Source organism: Pelobates fuscus, chromosome 2, assembly GCF_036172605.1.
Source record: "Pelobates fuscus isolate aPelFus1 chromosome 2, aPelFus1.pri, whole genome shotgun sequence".
NCBI lineage: Eukaryota > Metazoa > Chordata > Amphibia > Anura > Pelobatidae > Pelobates > Pelobates fuscus.
In genome coordinates, this window is record NC_086318.1 from 157,933,410 (window position 1) to 157,957,839 (window position 24,430).

The window sequence follows — 24,430 nt, forward strand, 5'->3', positions numbered from 1 at the left end:
CCTGCGCTGGTTACACCATGTCAGAACCGGGAGTAGGAAGACAGCCGGGAGCAACAGGAGGCAAGCGGACCCCCTCCGGACGCTAACCTTTATAAAGCACCTAGATCTTCTAAATTAGGCCGCCTTGGCTGAAGGCCATCTGAGATATATTTCCCCTGCATCAGAGGCTGAAGAACCCCAGCGATCTACCACCAGGAGCTTCTGCCATACCATGATTGGGAAATACTTGACCTCATGCCAGAGTACCCGAGTCTGTGACTTTGTGATGCCAGCCTTCTACATAGCCCAAGGCTGGAGGGATTCCACGCTCTCTCTTTAAAGGGGAGAAAAATCATAGTTTCCCCTTGAAGTCAATAAAGCCCAGTAGTTGTAACAAAGATGTACATTTCATGGGAGACAGCAGGACAAATACATACACCAGGTCACAAGGCCAAGGTGTAGGGCAGGGATAGGCACCCTTCGGGACTCCAGATGTTGTGGACTACATCCCCCATAATGCTCTTACATCCCATAATGCTGGCAAAGCATCATGGGAAGTGTAGTCCAAAACATCTGGAGTGCCGAGGGTTGCTTATGTCTGGTGTAGTGCATTCTTTTCTGGACACTGGTATAACTAGTCTGTGTACTGACCAACAAAGGAGGTCTTTATTTCTCACTAACGTCCATCTACATCACAAAGAAGGAAAGTCTAAAAGTCCAGCCAAAGGCTATGCTTTCTCCCAGTTTCCCTAAATGTCTCAGTGTCCCCATGTCTCTGTGTCCCCAGTATCCTAGTGACATGGGGACACACTGAGACATTGGGACACTGGGAGAAATGGGGACACTGAGACACTGGGAGACTAGGGGACTGGGCGACATGGGGACACTGACACTGTGATACATAGGGACACTGAGACACTGGGTGACTTGCGAGACTGAGAACACTGGGAGCAATCCATCTATACAGCAGAATCCAACTGTGAGTAGTTTGTTGGTGATTTTACAGAATTTTTTCTGATGTCACTCCTTGTGATTATACAAATTATTAAGGCTGGTATTTTTTTCCAAGAAAGGTGGCAACCCTAACTACTCTTCACATACTCTTGCTTAAATGAGCACTATAGGGTCAGGAACACAATCATGTATTTCTGATCCTATTATGTTAAAATCACCACCCGGGCCCCTTCTTGCCTCCCTAAGTATAGTAAAATATAACTTGTATTCAAGTCTGCTGCTGGCTCTGCCTCTGAACTGACCGTCTGCTGACATCATCAGAAGTGGTGGTCTGAGCAAATTACAATACGTCCCCATAAGATTGGCTGAGACTGTCAACTAGGCAGGTCAGGGGCAGAGCCAGCACAAGTCCAACATAGCCCTGGCCAATCAGCATCTCCTCATAAAGATAAATTGAATCAATGCATCTCTATGAGGAAAGTTCAGTGTCTGCATGCAGAGGGTGGAGACACTAAATGGCAGTGCTGCACACTAGGCAGTGCTGCCCCAGGAAGCACCTCTAACAACCATCTAAGGAGTGGCCAGTGGAGTTATTTTTTCAGAAAATACAGTGTTTACTGCAAAAGGCCTGAAAGGAATGATTCTACTTACCAGAACAAATACAATAAGCTGTAGTTGTTCTGGTGACTATAGTGTCCCTTTTAGGTTTGGAAGCTTAAGAGGGATGTATGGGAACAAAACTTGGGTGGACTGGCTGACAATAAAATTAGTTTAGGTAATGCAGACGTTGGTCTCTCTAACACTGTGGCATGTCCCCTTTCTTCTACACTCACTACATACACCTTTTCTCTGTCTCAGACTGTATACCAGGAACTTCTGCCTGCTAGTAAGAAGGTAAGGAGACAAGTGGACCAGCGAGTGCTAGGGGACAGTCCTTAGAAAGCAATGAGTGAGCGCATCATTAGATGCATTTATGTCAAGCTCAGGGTGCTGCCTGGATAGTATGCCCTTAGTTGGACAGCCTGCAGGATTGGCGGGCAGCCTGACATGCATTCATGCCAGGCTGTCCTTCAAATTCTTTGGACAGACATGCCCCCTTTTTGGGCATGTTCTCCCCTTTTGGCAGGTCTGGTCACGTGATTCGCACCAGTGGCCCACCCTTTTACCCCGCCCATTGACTTCCTGCTTCACTGGACACTGCTGTTAGGGGTTATGGATTTACTTGAAAGATGAAAGCATAAATTAGAGAGAGATTAGCATAGAGTGTTGTTTCTTATAGCTGCATCCTATGAGTTTCCCTCCAGCACCATCTCCATCAGATACATGACGCTTGGGAGGAATGACTGTTTAAGTGTTTTTGGTCGATTAGATTCCGTAATTAGGCCCATCATAATTGTCAGCACCAGGCCCAGTGTGCTCTTAATCCGGCCCTGACCATAGTAAGCACATTGAGCAAGGGATCCATGTTTGGACATACCCTTTAGACCTAGAGAACCCCTTACATATGAAGAGTAATGTAAACTAGTAGTAAGACACTTGTTCATAGCACAACCTGCTATTCTGTAATCTAGCTCAACTATTGCTTCCACACATACAGTTTGGTTCCTCTAATAAAAGGAGCCAAAGTTACAGTTTTGGGAAAGAGGAACAAACTATTATGTACAACAGAAAAAAATCTTATATAGTATAATTAAAGTAATTACACTATGGAGTAAAACAAAACAACCCAACATTGGGAAACAAGTACAAGCAGAGCGAGCTTCAGGTACAGTGCCTTGCAAAAGTATTCACCCCCTTGACTTTTTACCTATTTTGTTACATTACAGCCTTAAGTTCAATGTTTTTTAATCTGAATTTTATGTGATGGATCAGAATACAATAGTCTAAGTTGGTGAAGTGAAATTAGAAAAATATATACATAAAACTATTTTTTTAGAAACAGAAAATTGGCATGTGCGTATGTATCCACCCCCTTTTTTATGAAGCCCATAAAAAGCTATGGTGCAACCAATTACCTTCAGAAGTCACATAATTAGTGAAATGATGTCCGCCTGTGTGCAATCTAAGTGTCACATGATCGGTCATTACATATACACACCTCTTTTGAAATGCCCCAGAGGCTGCAACACCTAAGCAAAAGGCACCACTAACCAAACACTGCCATGAAGACCAAGGAACTCTCCAAACAAGTAAGGGACAATGTTGTTAAGAAGTAAAAGTCAGGGTTAGGTTATGAAAAAAAAATATATCCAAATTGTTGATGGTCCCCAGGAGCACCATCAAATCTATCATAACCAAATGGAAAGAAGATGGCACAACAGCAAACCTGCTGAGAGATGGCCGCCCACCAAAACTCACAGACAAGGAGGGCATTAATCAGAGAGGCCTCACAGAGGCCTAAGGTAACCCTGGAGGAGCTGCAGAGTTCCACAGCAGAGACTGGAGTATCTGTAAATAGGACGACAATAAGCCGTACGCTCCACAGAGTTGAGCTTTAAGGCAGAGTGAACAGAAGAAAGCCATTACTTAAAGCAAAAAACAAAATGGCACATTTTGAGTTTGTGAAAAGGCATGTGGGAGACTCCCAAAATGTATGGAGGAAGGTGCTCTGGTCTGATGAGACTAAAATTTTACTTTTTGGCTATCAAAGAAAACACTGTCTGGCGCAAACCCAACACATCACATCACCCATCCCAACAGTGAAACATGGTGGTGGCAGCATCATGTTGTGGGGATGTTTTTCAGCAGCTGGGACTGGGAAACTGGTCAGAGTTGAGGGAAAGATGGATGGTGCTAAATACAGGGATATTCTTGAGCAAAACCTGTACCACGCTGTGCGTGATTTGAGGCTAGGACGGAGGTTCACCTTCCAGCAGGACAATGACCCCAAACACACTGCTAAAGCAACACTTGAGTAGTTTAAGGGGAAGCATGTAAATGTGTTGGAATGGACTAGTCAAAGCCCAGACCTCAATCCAATAGAAAATCTGTAGTCAGACTTCAATATTGCTGTTCACAAGCGCAAACTATCCAACTTGAAGGAGCTGGAGCAGTTTTGCAAGGAGGAATGTGCAAAAATTCCAGTGGTAAGATGTGGCAAGCTCATAGAGACTTATCCAAAGCGACTTGGAGCTGTGATTGCCGCAAAAGGTGGCTCAAAAAGTATTGACTTTAGGGGGGTGAATAGTTATGCAATAGACCTTTTCTGTTATTTTGTCCTATTTGTTGTTTGCTTCACAATAAAAAAACAAAAACATCTTCAAAGTTGTGGGCATGTTTTGTAAATTAAATGATGCAAATCCTCAAACAATCCATGTTAATTCCAGGTTGTGAGGCAACAAAACACAAAAAATGCCAAGGGGGTGAATACTTTTGCAAGGCACTGTATATTCTGTCAGTGGACCATAATGCAAGTGAGAAATAAAACTAAAAGACTAAAAGAACCAACCTTTACCCTGTGTTCCAATGAGTATACTGGCTTCCAGTTATCACATGCAGTGATAGTAGTTTGTAGTGATGCCTTCCTATACTAATCCTTGTTAGAAGTGGTACCCATTGCGTCTCTGTACCTTCCACTCAAATAGTAATTTTGTCCTAATTTGCGCTATTTGGGGCACCACTGATTCCCTTCACAATCGTTTTGGTGGCTATTACCCAGCACTTCCATAATTTTGTTACACTTTTAGTGCTTCAAATCCTTTACATCCAGGTGACCTAGATCTTTCACAGATATACATCTTTGGAATGCAATAGTGCTTTCCTGTATATCTCCATGAATATATCTCTAACCGTCTTTCATACATAAAGATGGACTTCCAATCATAACCTTTCCTTTACTTTTTTTTAAATTTTTTACTTTTGTTTCAAACCACCTGTAACATTTCTATTAAAATTCACTCTACTCTATTTTAACTGGCCTCGCCACCAAAAGACAGGTATTTCTCCCTTTATTTCCTCGTCAGTGTCTTTTGTTACTCCTCTGTTAACCCAGCTTCCTTTGTAATTATATTATTTTGATTGTTTTGCAGGAGGTTATGGCCTTTTAATGGGGGAGTTTGTAGTTGGAGTATTTCTACAAATCCTTGGACTGCCCTTCGTGGCAGTTCCCCAGGTGTCTCTGTTTTCAAAGCTGACAGCTGAGAATACTCAGGGTAAGTTCATTCATATATCTTTTTCCTCAATGAGCAAATAATCTCATTTGTCACTGATAACTTTGGATGACACATTTATTTGTATATTTTAACAGTTCGATTTCGAATCTAAATTCAAATTCCACACTTTTTTTTACCTTTTTTTTTAGAGTTAATTCACTAAACAGTGAATTGTGGCTAAATGGACACTCCAAGCACCATAACCACTACAACTTGCTGGGGACAGGAGTGGCCTTGTGTGCCACCCCTCCTTCCCATTATAGGGAGTCTCAAACCTATTTTGAATAGTTTAATGTCTTACTGTCATGCTGCCGAACCAGGGAGACCGCATGTTGGTGCCTAGCCGGTGTTATTGGTAACAGTCAAACACTTACCAACTGCCTGGTCTCCCTCCGCTCTCCACGCTACATGTCCGGCAGCCGCTCCATGATTGGAGTGTGAAAAAGATTACAAAGAATATGAATACAGTCACATTTGGGGTCATGTTAGAGGTATGTACATGAGGGGTGGAGATGGAAACCATTACAAATAAATTAATTAAAAATAATGCATATATGGTGAGGGAGTATTACTTGAACTACACATGGTTAGGTATAAAACACAAACATAAATGCAGTATGCACAACAGTGTGCGGTTGATTGATGTGTTTGGTATCTAGAGTAACCGTTTTTAAAAGCATCAAATGTCTCGGCATGCAAAGCCGCCACATCTAAATGTAGCGATCTAGATGCTGTTCCTCCAGTTTGACAAATGTAAGAATTGTCAGACAGCCAATGGGTATTTTATCATAGAACACCATTTTTTTATTTATTTTTTTTTAAAAATTTCAAGGCGTTCCTGTTCTGCGTCCTGGTGACTCCAACACCGCTAAATCACCCCATAGAAAAAGCATTATAATACTCTTGTTGATCCTGATTTCCATTTTGCAAAATTACATTAATAACTGTACTGTTAATATTTAATTATGCAGGGCAGTCCAATGAAGGCAGACCATGTAGGGCAAGCACGTCAAACTCAAACGTTAACAAGGGCCAAATAAACAAGGTTTAAATTTATGTGGGCCGCAAAAAAACAAAAACTTCAGTTTTCATAGAAACGTAGGTTTATTTAGAAAAATACAGTATAAAAATGTTGCCTAACTGACACTGGACGTCCTTGCGCTCATAGTGCTTCAAAGTAAACAAAAGAGCGAGTTTATTTTAAGCAGACGTGCATTTGCATATAACCAATGCTTCAGTCTAACTACCTTGACATATTAAGAAATGTTTGGTAAAAGCTGGGAGGAGTGACGGGGATGTCACTTCCTTTCGGGCAGCCTAAATGCGTGACCTTGTGTCCTATGTATAGCCCTGATAATGAATAGATTTCCAGATAATAGTTTGGACTGGCCCCGAATATATTTGAATAATGTTATTATATCCCCTCTGAGGCGCAGTTTTTCCAAACTAGAGAGATTTAAATTTAACCTTTCTTTGTAACTAAAATGCTCCATTCCCTTTATCAATTTTGTAGCTTGTCTATGCACTTTTTCTAATAATAATGCACCCATACTTTTTGGTGATAGTTCCCTGGTATCCCCAAAAGAGGGCATGGCGGAACAAGCTGAAATCTGCACGATTGGGAGGCATGATATGGTTAGCCTGGTCATTATAGTTATGTGAATGCATTTATGAATCGGACCAAATGCATCCTCTTGTTATGCTTTGTTGATCAGGATTAGAGTTGAGCGGACACCTGGATGTTCGGGTTTGCCGGGTTCGGCTGAACTTCGGCAAAAAGTTCTGGACTCCAACTTGACCCTGAACCCCATTGAAGTCAATGGGGATCCGAACTTTTGGGTACTAAAATGCCTCTAAAAAAGTCCTGGAAAGGGCTAGAGGGCTGCAAAAGGAAGTAAAATGGGGGTAAGAGTTGGACAAGTGCCCTGCAAACAAATGTGGATAAGGAAATAACTTAAAATAACATAAAAATTAAAAATAATAATCTTGAAGTAGGAGGAGCATGTGAAGTAGGTGGTTGAGGAGGCGGTGACCGTGGCGGTGGAGGAGGAGGAGCTAGCCAACACTGTTTTTTATTTGTTTGTTGTTTTGTTTTGTTTTTTAAATGGGGTAGCCCCCAAAATATTGGGACATATAAAAAAAGAAAACAAAGAATAAGTGCACTTGAGTATAACAATGGCTGGGTGAGGCCAGTATAAATGTCTATTCTGCACAAGGTACAGACAAGTCTGGTGGGATCCATGCCTGGTTCATTTTAATAAACGTGAGCTTGTCCACGTTGGCTGTGGACAGGCGACTGCTCTTGTCGGTGATAACGCCCCCTACCGTGCTAAACACACGTTCAGACAATATACTGGCTGCAGGGCAGGCCAGCACCTCCAAGGCATAAAGGGCAAGCTCAGGCCATGTGCCGAATTTGGAGACCCAGAAGTTGAATGGGGCAGACCCATCAGTCAGTATGTGTAGGCGTGTGCACACATACTGTTCCACCATGTTGCTGAAATGCTGCCTCCTGCTAAGACTTTCCATATCAGCTGGTGGTGCTGGTTGTTGTGGCGTGCTGACAAAGCTTTTCCACATTTCGGCCATGCTAACCCTGCCTTCTGAGGTGCTGGCGGTGCCCCAGCTGCATTGGCAACCTCTTCCTCCTCCTCTGCCTTCGTCTTGTGCTTCCACTGAGACCCGGTGTCAGTTGGGAATGCCCTCAGCAGCGCGTCTACCTACGTGCGCTTGTAGTCGCGCATCTTCCGATCATGCTCCAGTGAGGGAATTAAGGACGGCACGTTGTCCTTGTAACGGGGATCCAGCAGGGTGGCCACCCAGTAATCAGCACAAGTTAGAATGTGAGCAACTCGGCAGTCGTTGCGCAGGCACTGCAGCATGTAGTCACTCATGTGTGCCAGGCTGCCCAGAGGCAAGGACAAGCTGTCCTCTGTGGGAGGTGTATCGTCTGTGTCCTCCGTATCCCCCAAGCCACGCTCCAGTGATGCCCACGAGCTGCGTTGGGTGCCACCCTGCTGTGAACACGGTTCCTCCTCCTCATCCTCCAGAACTGTGCCCTGGCTGGACAATTGTGTACCTGGCCTATGCTGGTGCAGGAACCCACCCTCCGAGCCACTAGTGAATGACTGGCCTGATAACCGTGGAAATTACCCCTCTTCCTCCTCCTCTTCCTCCTGTGCCACATCCTCTTCCATCATCGCCTGAAGCGTTTTTTCAAGGAGACGTAGAAGCGGGATAGTAAGGCTGAGAGCGGCGTCATCGGCACTGGCCATGTTGGTAGAGTACTCGAAACAGTGCAACATGGCACAGAGGTCTCGCATGGAGGCCCACTCATTGGTGGTGAAGTGGTGCTGTTCCACAGAGCGACTGACCCGTGCATGCTGCAGCTGAAACTCCACTATCGCCTGCTGCTGCTCGCACAGTCTCTCCAGCATGTGCAAGGTGGAGTTCCACCTTGTGGGCACGTTGCATATGAGGCGGTGAGCGGGAATGCTGAAGTTACGCTGCAGCGCAGATAGGCGAGCAGCAGCAGGGTGAGAACGCCGAAAGCGCGCACAGACAGCATGCACTTTCTGCAGCAGCTATGATATATCTGGGTAGTTTTTCCGGAATTTCTGTACCACCAAATTCAGCACATGCGCCAGGCAAGGGATGTGCGTCAAACCGGCTAGGTCGAGAGCTGCTACGAGATTTCGCCCATTATCGCACACCACTAGGCCGGGCTTGAGGCTCAGTGGCAACAACCACTCATTGGTCTGTTGTTCCATGCCCGTCTACAGCTCCTGCGCGGTGTGGGGTTTTTCCCCCAAACATATGAGTTTTAAAACAGCCTGCTGTCATTTCCCCCTGGCTGTGCTGAAGTTGGTAGTGAAGGTGTTACGCTGACCGGATGAGAAGGTGGTAGAGGAGGAGGAAGCGGAGGAGGAGGAGGCAGCAACAGGAGGCAAAGAGAAATGCCCTGCAATCCTCGGCGGCGGAAGGACATGCGCCAAACTGCTATCCGCCACAGGCCCAGTCGCCACTACATTTGCCCAGTGTGCAGTTAGGGAGATATAGTGTCCCTGCCCGTGCTTACTGGTCCACGTATCAGTGGTTATGTGGACCTTGCCACAGATGGCGTTGCGCAGTGCACGCCTGATTTTGTCCGCCAATTGGTTGTGCAGGGAAGGGATGGCTCGCCTGGAAAAGTAGTGGCGTACTGTGGGACAGCCACCGCCATCAGGTTTTTAAAACTGTCAGTCTCCACCAGAAGGAATGACAGCATTTCAAAGGCAAGGAATTTTGAAATGCTGGCATTCAGGGCCAGGGATCGCGGGTGGGTAGGGGGGTACTTCCTCTTTCTCTCCAGTGTTTGGGAGATGGACAGCTGAACACTTCCATGCAACAGTGTGGAGATGCTTGGGGACGGTGGTGGATGTGGTGGCGTTGCTGCCACATCCTCTGATTGCGGGGTGGCAGGTGCCACTGTCACTCCAGAGGTGGAGGAAGAGGCCGAGACAACAGCAGAAGAGGCTAATCCTTTCTTTGTTTTTGAGATGCTTACTCCACTGCATCTCGTGCTTTGCATGTAGATGCCTGGTCATGCAGGTTGTGCTCCGGTTTAGAACGTTTATGCCTCGCTTCAGGCTATGATTGCACAGCGTGCAAACCACTCGTGTCTTGTCATCAGCACATTGTATGAAGTACTTCCACGCCAGGGAACGCCTTGGAGCTGGCTTTGGTGTGCTCGGTCCCTGGGTGTGGTGGGCAGTAGCAGGCATACTGTCTAGGGGACGGCCGCTCCGCTTTAGCACCCTGCTCCCTCTTATGCTGTGCTGGTGCCTCTGCGCCTCTTCCTCCAAACTGCACACGTCGCTCGCATGACCTTGATTCCATGTGGGATCTAGGACCACATCATCTTCCACCCACTCCTCAACCCTGCCCCCCTTGCCGGTCTGCACACTGCAGAAAGCCACAGCATTTGGCACCTGTGTTTCGTCATCATCAGAGACGTGCTGCGGTGGTCCTCGCATGTCCACATCCTGAAACATAAGTGGTTGTGCATCAGTGCACTCAATCTCTTCCACTTCTGGGGCAGGGCTAGGTGGATGGCCCACAGAAACCCCGCCAGCAGAGTCATCAAAAAGCATAAGAGACTGTGTTGTGGATCAGAATGTTGATCTTTGTTATATTCAGAGGAAACCCAAATTGTTGTTACAAGTGCACTTGGAGAAGCAAGAATTAGACACCAGACACCTGTTGGTATTCAAAATAAGCCTCTGACGTTTTTTATTCATCAGCTGGGTTTTATACATTAAAAAGTAAGTGCTTACATGCAAATACTCTTAGAACAAAAATAGCAAGGGAATACAGATAAGACATAGGAATGAGCGCCATGTATACATAACAAATAAGTTTCTGGGTAAGAGAGAACAACAAGATTAGAGTAGAGACATCTTAGGTGGGGGCTCTCTGTTCCCGGGACTTAGAAATATATGGTCTTAAGTGTTGTTCAAGCATCAAACAATCAATCCTAATTCCAAGCCAATTTTAATACAGGATATCATTATATGACACCTATAAGCTTGAGCCTTGGAATCAAGATAAATTCTATCACAACTGCGGCATGACTTTTGTCTCAGACTGCTTGGCTGATTTGCAAGGGGTTGAGGTGAAAGACAGCCATGGACTGCAAGTGCCAACTCTGAGCTTTCAGCAGGGGACCGGGTGGGAGACTGCAAGAAATGCACCGCAGGCCACAAATGTACCATTTTAGCGCCAAAAAATTTGAATTTTTCAAAGTGCGATGTAACCACACTATTTGACGGTTCTATTTGACTCTCGGATATGAAGTGCACGCCCCAAATTTACTTTTTAGCACCAAATTGGTGTCACGGCACAGCCCGAGCCCTGCTGACAGCAAGGCGTGGCTGCCCCTTTAACCCCTTAAGGACACATGACGTCATGATTCCCTTTTATTCCAGAAGTTTGGTCCTTAAGGGGTTAAGAGACCTGGCTGGGATTGAACTCTCAGCTCCAGCATCCCCAGTCAGGTTCTCTGTCGTGCGGTTTGAACTCTCAGCTCCAGCATCCCAGTCAGGTTCTCTGTCGTGCTGTCCACCAGGGGGCTTCAGTTTCTGTTTGCATTTTTCTGCTTCCTGACCCCCTTGCCCTGGATTAAGCAGTGCTGACCCACCTGCAGCCCTTTTCCAACTAGGGTCAGCTGCATCTAATCAGCAGGCTGTAAAAGCCAGCCTTGCCTGAAACCTAGCATCTGGCTATTTTGCCTGTTTTGTGTATCCTGCCAGATCTCTGCTTCGCTACTGACTGATTTCCTGGACTCTGACCTCTGCCTGATTTACCGACTTCGTTACGCCGCTGCCAGCCCTGACTTCTGCTTCTCGTCTGACCCTGCCTTTGGATTTCCCCTTAATTTGTACTGCGCTTTTGGTTTTTGCCTCCTTCCTGTGCCATCTCCTTCAACTGGGCTCCAACTCCTGGTAAACTGTTACACAAGTTCCCTGGTGACTGTTACAATTGGTCAAAGTGCGATGTATCCACAGTATTTGATGGTTCTATTTGACTCTCAGATATGAAGTGCATGCCCCAAATTTACTTTTTAGCACCAAAGAAATGTGAATTTTTCAAACTGCAATGTCACAGCAATATTTAAAAATGCCTAGATGTTGCCCACTGAGCTACCAGAACAGGATTAAAGTAATGTGCCTGGCACACATGCAGTTGCAAGTGACTGATTGCTTATTCCTCTGTGGCACTGGGCTCAGGGCAGGGTACAAAAATGTAGTATAGCACCCACAAAAATAATCGCTGTCGTTTGCAGATTAAACACCAGAATTCTTTCCTAATCTGTCCCTTACAGCTGCAGCATCCTCTTCCTACACTAATAAGAGCTCATGTGACGTGCGGCGCTACGTGACTCTAGTTTATATAGAGGCTGGGTCACATGCTGCACTGGCCAATCACAGCCATGCCATTAGTAGGCATGGCTGTGATGGCTTCTAAGGGCACACAAGTCAAATGCTTGTTGATTGGCTGTCCTGCAGCTTTTCAAAACGCGCCATTAAATCTGGTTCGGGGGTCAAAAAATCGTAATGTTCGGTATGTCTGTATTATGCATTGAATGGTTCACGCTATGCCCGGTGTTTCCATTTAATAATACATTTAGTCTCTGGGTTTTGTTTTTTTATTAGTAATCTGTCACTGTTTCATAGTAGTACCTATGGTAGCTTCATCTTTTGATTTACTATATTTGCACTTTGCACTCATAAGAAGAAGTTACATTCTAGTTCTGACTAGGTGTATGAGCTCTGGTAATACAGACCCCCACAGGGTTATTCACTAAAATGAGAATTCAAAGTGAATTTCAAATTTAAGGTAAAAAGAGCCAAACTTTGCAAAAATTGATAAATCTCTAAGCCAGCTAGCTAAGCTTTTAGTTTGGTTATTCTGGTCTTACATGTTAAATTCACTTTGAATTCTTACGTTGGTAAATAACCCTGCTAATCTTGCTTTTGATGGTGTTCTCCTGTTATTGAATACTGCAGCTTTAGCATTGAGATAGCGGTGTTTAGATCTGGAATTGCCTAAATTTCACTACGATTTATGCCCCAGATTCATTCTGCCTTGTGCACTAGGTCTTACAGTCTTGGGTCTTAATATAAAGCCTTTAGGAAATGTTTTTCCCCAGTACCCTTTTCTGGATTTTGGCTGTTTAATATATCGTTCTTTGCCCCTCTTCCTCCAAACTTCAATAAACGACATTGCTTGAACTGAAACCTTAATAAAATCACATTTTAATACCCTTGCACTAGAATATTTTGCATTGCATATAAACATTTACAGTAGCTATATACAGCGTGTGTTAATGTATATTTTGTTCATTTTCTTTTACTGGTTTTAAAAGCCTTGCGTGACCTTGTTGTGTAAAAATAAGCATTGGCCTTTTTTTGGCAGGTTTCAACCATGGGATACGGCGAGCAATGGGTGGTATAGCCACAATCATGGGTCCTTTGTGGGCAGCGGGTTTGATAGAGAATTTGTACATAATGCTCGGGGTCATGATGGGTCTACTTCTCCTGGTTACGGTAGGTTTGATGCAATAACCAGTATCTTTACAGAATGTACTATAAAACATGTTTGTTTCCTCTGGGAGATAAGTATGTACATAATTATTAACTTACTAAACTGGTCTTGTTAAAGCTGCACTGTTATGCCAAACGTACCTTTCTCCTACTCTTTCCTCTTCTCTTCCTCTCTCAGAATATGTTCTACTGTTCTTCTTTTCTTCACATCTAATTTAGTTTTCTTTAAAACATAAGAAAAAGTTGGGATTACGTTGTCTTTTGTATTTTCCTACGTTTGACCTTCTTCGAACAAAGGAGGAGCTTAAGTCAGCTCCATTGCCTGTGGTCAAATACATTTTCCAACAATACTCATCCTCCTTCTGTGTTCTCCTGATGCCTTCATTTGCCATTCGAACGTCCTGTCATTTAGACTAGGGCGCCCACAAATTCACCAAATTTCATCCTAACAGAATGAGAAATTCCAAAAAGTAAGCAATACATGGGGTAATCTTCAATGAACCAGAGAGAAAAACAGAAATGTGAAAAAAGTGCACTTTTATTGATATAAAAATATGCAGACTGTAAATAAATGGCATCAGCACCAAGGGGGTGCGAAATGCATCCTGGGCTTTATCACTCGACTTTTTCTTTCGGGTAGTGGTGTGGGTGGTCTCTCCCCTGTCTGGCAGCTGCAGGGTAGTACGTTTTATTTTTTTTAATATTTTTTTTACTTCATGTTTTCTTATTTATTTATTATTTGCTTAAGTTTGTTACTTATGCTTGGAAACCTATGCTACTTCAACACACTTATTGTCCGTGTGACATGCTATACCTGTACAAGCTCCAGCAACTATGAGGACTGCCAGGGCAGTTTGATGCCATGTATTTACAGTCTGCATATTTCTATATCAATAAAAGTGCACCTTTTTCATATTTCTGTTTTTCTCTGTGGTTCATTGAAGATTACTAGTGTATGTGCGGACTATTGCCTTCTTTTGGAATTTATCGTTGAATATTTGGAAAAGTCCATGATTTCAAGAATTTTAACCGTTAATGGGACACCCCCTTTTTTTGTATTTTTGGTACCACTTTACATGGAGATGTGGCAACCTTTGTGAATGGGATGGTATACCACATTCACAAACTTATTTCCACTCCATGTTCTGTTGCTAACAGAATGAGTACAGTTTGTCCATTCATGTTAGAATGAAATTCGGTACTTTTTGTTTGGTTAATAATTTCATTAGAATGAATGAGATTCCGATCCAGTCAGTGCCATGGCTATATCTGGCAGCCGCTTAGTAGATAGCTTCCTAAATCCCACAGTGTTAGGGCCCTATCTGCTAAAATACTTTTAAATTACTTATTAGAAAATAAGGGAGATTAAAATCTCCTTCCTGCCCTTGCTCGCTATGCTGTGACTACGGGCATGTCTGCTAAACAGTGAGCAACCTGTGGCACTGCTTCTATTTTTTACATATTACAAGGAGGGAGACGCAAGCCGGTAGCTCCCTTCTTGTAATAAACTATACGAACAAATACCAAAATTCGGTTTTCGTTCGTTCACTTGAAATTTCTGTTCATTCATTAGTCTTTCTGACAAATGAATTGCCAAAATTCCTGTCAGAATTTCGGATGAAATTGAATGCCCAAGTGTTTATCTCGCATTCAAAATAAAGACAAAAAGGTAAAATAGGAGGCCTAGGGGCATTTGTGGCTGACTAGGGAAACCATAACATGTAGTGGAGTTGAGGGAGTGTTTAAAAAAAAAAAAAAAAACTAAAACGGATGCAACCATGATGATGCTGCTTTAAAGCGGCACTGTCATGCCGAACGTACCTTTCGCCAATCGCTTCCTCTTCTCTTTCTCTCCCAGAATCTGTTCTACTGTTCTTCTTTTCTTCCTATCTGATCTAGTTTTCTTTAAAACATAAGAAAAAGTTGGGATTACGTTGTCTTATGTATTTTCCTACGTTTGACCTTCTTCGAACAAAGGAGGAGTTTAAGTCAGCTCCATTGCCTGTGGTCAAAGAAATTTTCCAACAATACTCATCCTCCTTCTGTGTTCTCCTGATACCTTCATTTGCCATTCGAACGTCCTGTCATTTAGACTATTTTTCCTACGCTTGGCCATCCTTGACCCAAGGAGAAGCTTAAGTCTGCTCCATTTCCTGTGGTGAAACAAACATTTTCAACAATACTAACTTCTCATCCTGTGTTCTCATGTTGCTGCATTTGCGGGTCGAACGCCGGCGAAAACTACCAAATTTCAACCTAAAAGAATGAGTACAGTTTGTCCATTTGTGCTGGGGGGAGGGGTTGGGGGGGGGGTTGGGGTGGGAATTCTGATCCAAACAAAAAGTACAGAATTGCGTCATAAAACAAATGTTCAAACTATACACATTCTGTTAGGTTGAAATTCAGTTGTTTTGCCAGCGAACAGGGTGTTGGAACGGCGAATACAGCAACACATGGAGAGGTGAGTATTATGGGAAAATATTTTGACCACAGGAAATGGAGCGGACTTAAGCTCCTCCTTGGGTCAAATTTGGGCAAGCCTAGGAAAAATACATAAGACAATGTAGTCTTATGTTTTAAAGAAAACTATCAGTTAGGAAGAAAAGAACAGATCCTGAGAGAGGAAGAGGAAGCCATTGGGGAAAAGGTATGTTTGGCATGACAGTGCTGCTTTAAGTTACTGTTTTATTTATAAGGCATTGCAAAAAAAACAAGTGCACTTTTTCTTTTTTTCTTTTAAGATTTTGCTCATATTAGAAAGTTACCATATGTAAACTAGGTTATTTCTATCATTGGTTCATATACCTATATTTCTATAAGCCACAATTACCACAAAATCATGTGCATCGAGAAATACATTGTAAAATAATAGCTGGTTGTTTTCAAGGCTAGTGAAACCCATTTTACAAAAAAATATGGTAAATTGAAAAATGATCAATCAAGTCCTTAAAATCTAATGCTGGAATGCAACATTAGGCACCTGGCCTCCCTTTCTCCAGCAATTAAAGGTGATCTTTTTCTCCCACGCCACGCTGGTCTTGTCTCCATAGCCAAAATTATTAAACTTGATCTCAGGCAATCCAGTGCTTTCCCATAGGAAAGTATTGGGAGGCTGTTGTGGTTAAGTTAATATGCCAATCAGCATCTGATGATAGAGATGCATTGAGCTGGGCAGACTAGATGGGACGAATGGTTATCTGCCATCACATTCTATGTTCCTATGATTTCTCTCTCTCATCCGTTTCCCTCCCTTTTCTGCCTTATTGTGTATTCAATCAGTCCTCTGTTACATGTTTTGTTCTTTTACTTACGTCTTTGCAGTCAATTAGGGATTGTATGTTAAGAGAGACTCAGGTGCAGTAGACGTTGAGCTATCATGGCACAATAAGGGGAATAAATAGATGTTCCACGTGTTCCAGCTGTTCTATGGGCTTATAGGTGTTTCATATAAATGTCAAACTCTGTTCCTCTTGTCGTATTGACTTATATATTATATACCTGTTCTATACCTCAATATATACCTGTTTTCACTCTCTGCATATTGTCAGCCTTTCCCATTACTCTATGTCATTGACCCTGTATGTTGCCTTGTTTTTCTCACAGGTAATGGTTGGTGCATCATATAAATACCTGCTGGAACCCATAAATACAGAAGTCCATGTTCCTAGATGATGAGGAGTTTAAACTACATTTCTTTCCAATTTTGTACTGAAGACGTTTGGGGACTTGGCCTGTTGGCAAAGACATGAGACCTCTTCAATGCTTTGCTAGTCATGAGCTGCTAAATGCCCATCTACCTCACCACCTGTCCGCTTCACGTGATACACAGGACTCGTTCAGTTTCACTCCTGTTTCTTAATAGTTTGGTTTGCAGATAAACTAATTAATTAAAGCTAAATAGATTGCTTGAAACTGAATACTCTCAACTCTACTTAAAATATGTATATTTAAAGGCATACTATAGTCACCAGAACCAATACAGCTCTATAGTCACCAGAAACAATACAGCTTAATGTAGTGGTTCTGGTGGCTATGTCATGTAGGCGCTGAAAGTTCCCTGTATAAATGTATTGATTCAATGCATCTCTATCATCAGATGCTGATTGGCATATTTTTCCACTTAACCACAACAGCCTCCCAATACTTTCCTATGGGAAAACACTGGATTGCATGAGATCAAGTTTAATAATTTTGGCTATGGAGACAAGACCAGCGCGGCGTGGGAGAAAAAGATCACCTTTAATTGCTGGAGAAAGGGAGGCCAGGGGCCTAATGTTGCATTCCAGAATTAGAGTGTCAAGAATATATGTCTGTTCATTTAAGGTAGTGCTTTCCGTTCTATTTGTTAGCGCCCCTAATCCTGTGATGCATTCGTGTTTGATGGATTTTGCGTGGTACAAGTAATATTGCTGAACTCCAATTAGTCTTCTCTTATTCACACCTGCTCCTTGCCGCAGGTTATACGTCCAAACACCCTACTGGAGCGTGTGAAACCGAACTACTTTAAAAAACATACTAGCCCTTATATTGACACTATTTCATTGCTGTTTTAAATGTGTCCATATAAAGGGAAAACCAAATTCAACTTTAAAATGGTAAATCAAGGAGGTGGAAATATAAAGGATGCTGCCACCAGTAGCATTTGAAAACATCAAAACTCTTAATAAGACACAAGTAATCTTCTGTTCTTGGTGCCACCACTATTTCATTGCTGCTTTCTGTCTCTAGTAATATTCCTGAAGAGCAATATACATTTTTGGACAGCCTTTATGCAAGATAAGCAGGACTGGATGGGGCAGTGTAAAACAATACAGATCTGAAGTGTATTTGGCCTTGTAAATATCCCTCCAAATTCCTTTGACATTGTTTTTGGTAAATCATGTTTACGAAAGAATGATTCAAGGATCTGATTGTGACAAAAATACATCACCGGTGGTTAGTGACTTAGCACCCCAATGTAGGTAGGTATAGGAAAGTGTTGTCATCACCTATGACACACATGCCTCAAAACTGGGCATGTCAATTTGATGCCCTTCAGTAACAGCCCATGTGCAAAGCAGTGCTGCAGTGCACTTCTTTGAAGTATATGCTGTGTCTGCTTAGTGCAGCACAAGCATGTTGTGCTTCTAGATGACTTGTCTATGGTGCCAAGAAAGGTTATACCGCAGAAGCTAGGACTGGGGCAGGGTGTTTTATGCAGAGGCTGCTTTCATTGTTTGGGAAGGGAAGAGAATGTGTGGGGCGACTGCTTGTGGTGATGACTGTTGTTGTGTTAAATGCTTTGTGGGAGGGCATTATGTGTAGTGTGTGGGGTGTTTGTTTGGTATATGTTTGGAGGGAGCTGTTGTAGTGAGTTGGATAAGGGCTGTTGTCAAGCATTGTGTGTGGACAGGGACTAATTGTCATGAGGTGTGTGTATGTATTACAGGTTTTATTCCCCTTTAATATAAATTTCGCATCATGCAGGTTCCTGATATACTCCTGGGCATGCCTGTAGTCAGCAGTAGGCCATAAGCTCTGAGGCATTAGGGTGTGCTAAGCCAGTCATGGAGATATTGGAAAGGGATAGAACACCTATGATGATGCCTACTGAGTATTTGCCTGATTTGCCCAATGACCAGGCCAAGGCTGCAAGGATTGAAGAAGTGTAAGTTTGATGCCAAGCTTTGCGCTTATCCATTTTGGAGAACATACTCCAGATTTTGCAATGGATAAGAGAGAGCCCCTTAAAATAGAGAGCACTGTTTTGCGAATTTTGTTTCCAAGGTTTTATTGCTGAAATTTATTTTACGGCTTGCACTGGCCAGTGGTAAAGGATGCCTGTATATAGGATTTTAATATTCTCAGAGCACTTATAGGAAGTTGGCTATGCCGCCATCTAAGCAATGAGTATGCCCATAGGGACATATATAGGGTTTTGTTTTGTCCCAGATGGGGGATACATTAAAGCAAGATTGGTTAAATACGTTTAGAAGATGTACAAGAGTTAGGAGATGTTTTTTTTTTTGTTTGTTTCTTCTGCGGAGCATCAGAACAACTTGATGCCATATTGTATTTTAGGCTTTGAAGAAGGGGGTTGGGTTGGTGTAAAAAATGTAATCTAGAGTTCAGAATATGAAAGTGTTTAAGCAGCAGCAATAGTGAGGCTCACAGCTGCCAATCTGTCTAGAGGTGCCCGTAGCAGCTTTTTTAATTGATACTTGCTGCGAGCAGAAGTCTGTGGTTGCTGCTCTTTATGCTTCAGGATTTTAGAGGTTCCTGAAGTTTCAGTGAGTCTCATAATAGAGCCCAATAAAAAAGATGGTGGAAATCAAGCACCTAGGTTGCCAGGCCTGTGCAAGCAAAGTATAAAAAGATGGCCTGCCTTAGCTGCATTAGTGTCAGGCAAGGAACATACTGGTCCTTAGAGTGCTTAAGATCAATATTTGAAATGTCTGAAAGCAAAAAGACCAAGGTGTAGGATAACAGAGATCCACAGAATCGATAGTCAGGCCAAGGGCAGGATAACAGAACAAGAATGGTCAAACAAGCTGAGGTAAAAAAAAAAAAAAAAAACGTAAGTCCAATATACAGTATAAACACACTCTCGTGTAACAAGATCCACAACAGGGCAAGGAAAGAAGGACCACAAGGAAATGTAAATACCCTGGGTTGTGATTGGTTACAGAGGGCTATGATCAGGGCCAGGTTAAGAGCCCAGTGGGCCTGGTGCTGACAATTATGATGGGCCTAATTACAAAATCTTATTGACCAAAAACACTAAAACAGTCCTACCTCCTAAGCGTCATGTATCTGATGGAGATGATGCTGGAGGGAAACTCATAGGATGCAGCTATGAGAAAACACATACTGTAGCAGATGGTATCAGGGCTGTCCTAAAAGACTGTAATATTATTGCAATTCGTGTGTTATTTTTTTTCCTATGGTTAAAATGTATGTGGGATTCGTATATATACTCCATACAAATGTAAACTACCGAACCAATAGACCACCCCAGAGAGAAGTGTGTACCTTATTAATCGTTCACACTTCTCTAACCGCAGGTTAATCGGTACTTTAGTGCTGTATCTGGGTGGCCGCTGTTCGGTATACGAACACACGGCGGCCATCTTATGCACGAAAATCTCAGCGGTGTTTGGTCGTCGAGTATCTGGAACTCAAATCCGCCACTTGATTACCCGAACACCGCTGAGACCTCCATGTCTCCGTAACTCCAGAACGGGAAGGCTAATCAGTCTCCCGTTCAGTAGTTTCAAAGTACCGAACAAGGGGGTTCATACGAATCCAAGATTAATCGTGGATGGCAGTATTTGATGTGTATTTTACCTCCCGAAGGAAGAGGTGCGGTCGGTCAAATTACACCCTCCACCTAACTCCTGAACCCCTGGACCGATCTGGGTGATTTTTGGATATGTTAGTCACCCAGATCAGGGCTACCAGGGGGTAACCCCAGGATTATTGTAACTGCTTGTTTTGGGGTACATTTAGAACTGGGGGAAAACTACAGTATGTGTAATGGGATTAAGTGTCATACTGAGGGGAGGAGATGTGTGGGAGGTAACGGTTATACTATTGGATACTGTCCTAATTAATGTGAATCCCTCCCTTTCATGGGAGAATGCTTTATAAGGAGACTGTGTGGATTAAAAGTCAGTTCTGCTCCTGATGCTGTGTGTCGTCCAGTCATTGGGATCTGTATGGGGATATTCTTGGATTACTTTATTTGCTGGAATTACTGCTTTATGGTGTTTTTACTACTTGTTCCTGAGCCTCACTGGGATCTATAGTGGAGTTAACCTGTGGAATATCAGGCCTCCGCTACACATACCCTATGCTAATCTCACGCTTTCAAGTAAACCCATACCCCCTAACAGCAGTGTCCAGGAAATAAGGAAGTCTATGGATGGGGTAAAAGGGTGGGCCACTTACACAAATCACATAACCAGAACTGCCGAAAGGGATGAACATACACAAAAATGGGGCATTTCTGTGTCCCCATGTCTCCCAGTGTCCCCATGTCACTAGGACACTAGGGGACACTGAGAGACTTGGGACACTGGGAGACCTGGGGACACAGACTCTTGGGGACAATAGGAGACATGGGGACATTGGGTGACTGAGACATGGGGCACTGAGACAATGTGATACATAGGTGACACTATGATATATAGGGAACACTGGAGACTTGATAAAGACCTGGGTACAGGTCAAAACGTTGCAGTATCCAATAAACCAACTTAAATCTATCACAGTGAGTGCCTGAGATTTTTTTTATTTTATACTAGGGGACACTGAGTCACTTGGGGGCACTGTGAGAAATGGGGACACAAAGAGACTAGGGGACACTGAGACACTATGGATACGAAGACACTGCATACACTGAGAGACACCAGGGACACTGGGAGAGATGGGCCACTGAGACACTCTGATACATAGGGGGCACTGGAGACTTGATAAAGACCTGGATACAGGTCAAAATGTTGCGGTGTCAAATAAACCTGCTTAAATCTATCACAGTGAGTGCCTGAGATTTTTTCTTTTATACTAGGGGACACTGAGACACTAGGAGACATGGGGACACTGGGAGACATTGGGACACTGAGAGACTAGGAAACACTGAGACATTAGGGACACTGGCACACTACGGACATTAAGAGACACCAGGGACACATTGGGATACTGAGATCCTAGGGACACTGGCTGGGAGACATGGGGACACTGGGAGTGCCCCATGTCTCCCAGGTCTCAAAGTCGCCCAGTGTCCCCATCTCTCCCTGTGTCCCTCAGTGTCCCCATGTCTCTCAGTGTCCCCTAGTGTCTGTGTCTTCATGCTGCCCAGTGTCCCCTAGTGTTTGTATCCCCATGCCTCCCAGTGTCCCTTAGAGTCTTTGTCCCCATGTCTCCCAGTGTCCCAATGTCACTAGGACACTGGGGGACACTTAGAGACACTGGGAGACATGGGGACACAGATACATGGGGACTCTGGGAGACTAGGGGACTCTGGGAGAATAGGGACACTGAGAGACACTAGGGACACTGAGAGACACCAGGGACATTGGGAGACATGAGGACACTGAGAGACTAGGGGCCACTGGGAGACATGGGGCCACTGTGTCCCTAGTGTCTCAGGGTCCCCATGTTCCCCAGTGTCCCTATGTCTCAACGTCTCCAATTCTCTCACCGTCCCCATGTCTTGCAGGCCCAGAGCAGCTGTCGGGCCTCTCTGTGAAGAGCTGCTCCCCGACGGATCAGTGAGTAGAGAGAGGCAGGCAGGGAGGGAGATGCTGTAACTTCTTATCCCTGCCTCTCTCCACATAAACAGCGACCTCTACTGGCCGGTGCTGGTATTGCAGAATAATCTCTGTTTATACTCTGTTTATTACTGCAATACCGGCACCGGCTAGGCGGCCTCAAATACCTGAGAAATATTTCTGAGAAATACCTGGCAACCATAAGAAATACATGAGCAATACCTGGCAACCCTAAGAGTAGTGAGTAAAAAAAAAAAAACACTTTTTTTTTTTTTAAATCAATGGGCCTGTCCCATGGGCCTGGGCCTGGAGCTGCAGCTCCATCAGCCCCTATGTTAATCCGGCCCTGGCTATGATGTCACAGGTGTATATAAATCATCATAAATGACATATTTGAAAACGAGTGAAATCTCAATGTACCTTTCCTGGTAAAATATTTTATAAATAAATAATAAAGCACCACTTAGCCTGACATTATAAAAGGGGACCAATGAAAGGTTCTAATGCAAGCGTGGCTATCTCTGAAGGAGCAAGAACCAGCGCTGAAGGGTATCTGCCGTTTTTAACAGCTTCTGCACCACAGGGTTACACAACTTTGTTTTGCTCGTCATATAGTTTCCTATGAATTTCCTTATGCTCCCACCATTTCAGTGAGGAACAAGAACCAAACTGCAATAACAAATAAACATGCAAATTGTGTCTTATCACTGCTGGTCATTGATCTCGCTACCAGTTCCAAATGGTTAAATAAATGTTCTCCCACACTTTGTATACACAGCAAAAAAACTCTAATATGTGAATTTCAAGTGTAGTGCTATAATTAAAGGAACACTATAGTCCCCTAAATTACTTTAGCTTAATAAAGCAGTTTTAGTGTATAGATCATTCCCCTGCAATTTCACTGCTCAATTCACTGTCATTTAGGAGTTAAATCACTTTGTTTCTGTTTATGCAGCCCTAGCCACACCTCCCCTGGCTATGATTGACAGAGCCTGCATGAAAAAAAACAAAAAACTGGTTTCACTTTCAAACAGATGTAATTTACCTTAAATAATTGTATCTCAATCTCTAAACTGAACTTTAATCACATACAGGAGGCTCTTGCAGGGTCTAGCAAGCTATTAACATAGCAAGGGATAAGAAAATCTTAATTAAACAGAACTTGCAATAAAGAAAGCCTAAAAAAGGGCTCTCTTTACAGGAAGTGTTTATGAAAGGCTGTGCAAGTCACATGCAGGGAGGTGTGACTAGGGTTCATAAACACAGGGATTTAACTCCTAAATGGCAGAGGATTGAGCAGTGAGGCTGCAGAGGCATGTTCTATACACCAAAACTGCTTCATTAAGCTAAAGTTGTTCAGGTGACTATAGTGTCCCTTTAACCATGACAAAAACGATATCATACAAAACACCATGCTGTTTTTATGCCAAATCCATATAAATAGCAAAGATAATCATAGGAACCGCACTCACTCCCAGCGGCCACCGGTGCTCTGGAACAGGACCAGCAATCCCAACACGTTAAGGCAATAAGAAAGATTCCCAGGCACTCAAAGTGTGAAAGCCGCAGGCAGATTTATTGAAACAAAAAGAACAGCAACGTTTCGACCTACTAAGAGGTCTTTATCAAGCTTTCACACATTGAGTGCCTGGGAATCTTTCTTCTTGCCAAATCCATATACCGTATATACTCGAGTATAAGTTGACCCGAATATAAGCCGAGGCCCCTAATTTTACCACAAAAAACTGGGAAAACGTATTGACTCGAGTATAAGCCTAGGGTGGGAAATGCAGCAGCTACTGGTAAATTTCTAAATAAAATTAGATCCCCCAAAAATTACATTAATTGAATATTTATTTGCAGTGTTTGTGTAGTGTGTGTATATAAGGAATGCAGAGTATGTGTGTGTTTGTGTGTGTATATCATGAATGCAGAATGTGTTTGTATGAATGCAGTGTGTGTATAATGCAGAGTGTGTGTTTGTGTGAATGCAGTGTGTTTGTGTAGTGAG

The 24,430-nt window shown here is 43.3% G+C and overlaps 1 protein-coding gene across 1 annotated transcript in view; it reads left to right on the plus strand.

Annotated features, from left to right (window-relative positions):
- The window catches only part of LOC134585662 (major facilitator superfamily domain-containing protein 8-like), a 104,731-nt gene extending 87,651 nt beyond the window's left edge, over positions 1–17,080 (plus strand). The window contains exons 11-13 of the mRNA XM_063441115.1: positions 4,962–5,084; positions 13,041–13,171; positions 16,772–17,080. Of these exons, the coding sequence (XP_063297185.1) occupies positions 4,962–5,084; positions 13,041–13,171; positions 16,772–16,840 (323 nt within the window). The 3' untranslated portion in view covers positions 16,841–17,080. The remainder of the gene's footprint in view (positions 1–4,961; positions 5,085–13,040; positions 13,172–16,771) is intronic.
- The last annotated feature ends 7,350 nt before the right edge of the window (positions 17,081–24,430 follow it).